General features: G+C 41.7%; 1 protein-coding gene across 1 annotated transcript in view; it reads right to left on the bottom strand.

The window, feature by feature from the left end:
• Nucleotides 1-3265, bottom strand: part of LOC106876582 (uncharacterized) — a 6679-nt gene that overhangs the window by 3076 nt on the left and 338 nt on the right. The window contains exons 2-4 of the mRNA XM_052977739.1: nt 2723-2834; nt 1887-2066; nt 128-282 (exon numbers count right to left, since the gene is read on the bottom strand). Coding sequence (XP_052833699.1) covers nt 128-282; nt 1887-2066; nt 2723-2834 — 447 coding nt within the window. The remainder of the gene's footprint in view (nt 1-127; nt 283-1886; nt 2067-2722; nt 2835-3265) is intronic.

Here is a 3265-nt window from a genome sequence, read left to right as displayed (position 1 = left end):
CCCCAGCCTTACCAGTTCCTGTCAAACTATCCAGCCCATGTTAGCATGGAAAACGGACATTAAAATAATATTAATGGTGATGATAATGGTGTTTAGGTTGCTTAGAAAAGATAAGAAGCCAACTTACATGTTGCAAATTCGTCTGATTTCTTTGTTGATTGTGTCGGACATATCTTCCGATGGTCCCCGGACCAAGGAGATCTCCGGTCTGGAGATCCCAAGTAAATCGAACTTGCTCTTGATGTTGTCCTTGTCTGAGCGGAAGCTGAATTTCTCCAATTGCTGCCAACAGGGGACATTTGGGAAAAAAATATTATAATTAGAGCTCTGTTTACATCATTATGAGGCAGAGGGGGAGGGCAGCAAGCTGTCAGAATCGTTAGCACACTGGATGAAATGCTAACCAGTGTTTTGCCTGTCACTATGTTCTGAGTTCAAATTCCACTGAGGTCGACCTTGCCTTCCATCCTTTTGGGGGTCGCTATAATTGACGAGTTCCCTCCCTCAAAATTTCAGGCCTTGTGCCTATACCAGAATGGATTATTATTATCATCATTATTAAGGTGCTGAGCTGACAGATTCGTTAGCAAGCTGGGCATAATGGTATTTCACCCATCGCTACGTTCTGAGTTCAAATTCTGCCAGGGTCAACTTTGCCTTTCATGCTTTCAGGGGTCAATAAATTAAGTACCAGTGAAACACTGGGGGTTGATGTAACCAGCTAGTCCCCTTCCAACAAATTTCAGGCCTTGTGCCTTCAGCAGAAAGATTATTATGAGGCTGGGCGAAATGCTAAGCGGTATTTCATCTGTTTTCACGATCTGAGTTCAAGTTCTGCCATGGTTAACTTTGGCTTTTGGGGGTCAATAAAATAAGTACCAGTTATGTACTGAGGTCAATGCAATCGACTAAACCACTCCCCGAAATTGCTAGCCTTGTGCCAAAATTTAGATTATTATTATGAGCCAGGGGGAAAGAAAGAAATGGAGGGCAGGAAAGAGGGACAGAGGTAGGGAGATTACATTAAATAATGTAGTCCAAGATACACTGTGTATATAAACAGTGGGATGGTCACAACAGGAAGACACTTGATCATATGTCTGCTGGAGCAAGATTGACTCAGGGCTAAAGAACAACAACAACAACAACAAGAAAAGACACATTAGATGATGGACTCCTAGATACACAGTTATCTTGAACGAAAGACTGAATGGTCACAGCTGGCATGCATTTGATCACAGATCTGCTGGGTCAGCTCTGACCTGGGGTTAACCAACAAGGAATGGCACATATGTAATGTAGTTCAACGTACACTATGCCTGAATTAAAAAAAAACAGGATGGTCATGGGTGGAACATACTTGATCACAAATCTGCTGGATCAAGACCGACTTGGGGGAGGGGGCCAGTCGATTAGATCGACCCCAGTATGCAACTGGTACTCAATTTATCGACCCTGAAAGGATGAACTCAGAACGTAGTGGCAGACAAAATACCGCTAAGCATTTCGCCCGGCGTGCTAATGTTTCTTATTTCTTTATTGCCCACAAGGGGCTAAACATAGAGGGGACAAACAAGGACAGACAAAGGGATTAAGTCAATTACATTGACCCCAGTGCGCAACTGGTACTTAATTTATCGACCCCGAAAGGATGAAAGGCAAAGTCGACCTTGGCGGAATTTGAACTCAGAATGTTAAGACAGACGAAATATCGCTAAGCATTTCACTTGGTATGCTAATGTCTCTGCCAGCTCACCGCCAGTTCGAAGGAAATATTAGCCAGTTTCCATACTTTCTATGAGTAAGCAAATAAGAAATAACAGTAGCTACCCAAGGACAAAAATTGTGTTACAAGGTGTAATTATAAACGAGACCAGCCTACCTACCTGCATGAACTGCTTCCTGAAGAAACCGTCTATTTCCGAAGAAAACTTGTCCTCGACATCATAGTAGTCCCCTAACTGTAGATGAGAGAAGTAGTGGACTTGGCTCCTGTCTTTCGATGGCTGCAGCTGGTCTGAGATTGTCTGGACAGTCTTCACCAGTTGTAGCACAGATTTGTTCATCTGTAATATCAACATAATAATATATAAAGGAATGAATGGGGTACAAACTTAAAGGGTTTAGTCCCCTCATGGCCACAAAATAACCTCAGCACTCCCACTCCAATTTTTATGTATAAATAAATATTTTCTATTATACTATTTCATATATACTATAAATCATTTGATATTCAATACAATATTATATAATTTATATACAATATTGTAAGAATAATATAATAAACTTATAACATACCCCAATTCACTGCCTTCCTCTCGAAGCCTTCTTTTTCTCTGTCGCCCCCTCCCCACAACCCCCTTAGGTAAATATACATATATATATATATATACATATATATATATATATATATATATATATTGTCGTTCATCGTTTAATGTCCGCTTTCCATGCTAGCATGGGTTGGACGATTTGACTGAGGACTGGTGAAACCGGATGGCAACACCAGGCTCCAATCTAAATTTGGCAGAGTTTCTACAGCTGGATGCCCTTCCTAACGCCAACCACTCAGAGAGTGTAGTGGGTGCTTTTACATGTCACCTGCACGAAGGCCAGTCAGGCGATACTGGCAACGGCCACGCTCGAAATGGTGTCTTTTATGTGCCACCCGCACAAGCCAGTCCAGGGATACAGACATACACATACACATATATGTACATACCAGATGTGCATCTTCATAACAGGTCTGCTCAGCTTTGGTGTAGTCATCCTGGGCCTTCTCAATCAAGACATGAGTTTTGGTGATGCGTGCTCTAATCACAGAGTTCTGATGCCTAGAAACAGAAATAGAAACAAAAAAAAAAAACGCATCAAATTTCATCGAAGAATTTATACATCTTATTCTAATTCTTCACTACTATTTGCAGCAAATGTTCTAATGGCTTTGGAGGTTTTGTATACTCACTGGATATTTTCTTTAATACATATACATAGGCGCAGGAGTGGCTGTGTGGTAAGTAGCTTGCTTACCAACCACATGGTTCCGGGTTCAGTCCCACTGCATGGCACCTTGGGAAAGTGTCTTCTACTATAGCCTCTGGCCGACCAAAGCCTTGTGAGTGGATTAGGTAGACGGAAACTGAAAGAAGCCCGTCGTATATATGTATATATATATATGTGTGTGTGTGTGTGTGTGTGTTTGTCCCCCCAGTTCTCACTCTCCCCCTGTCTGCACCTCTCACGCAAATAAATAAATAAAATAGTA

Source organism: Octopus bimaculoides, chromosome 28, assembly GCF_001194135.2.
Source record: "Octopus bimaculoides isolate UCB-OBI-ISO-001 chromosome 28, ASM119413v2, whole genome shotgun sequence".
NCBI lineage: Eukaryota > Metazoa > Mollusca > Cephalopoda > Octopoda > Octopodidae > Octopus > Octopus bimaculoides.
The sequence above is the reverse complement of the archived record's forward strand: the minus strand, read 5'-3'. Positions and strand labels throughout refer to the sequence as shown.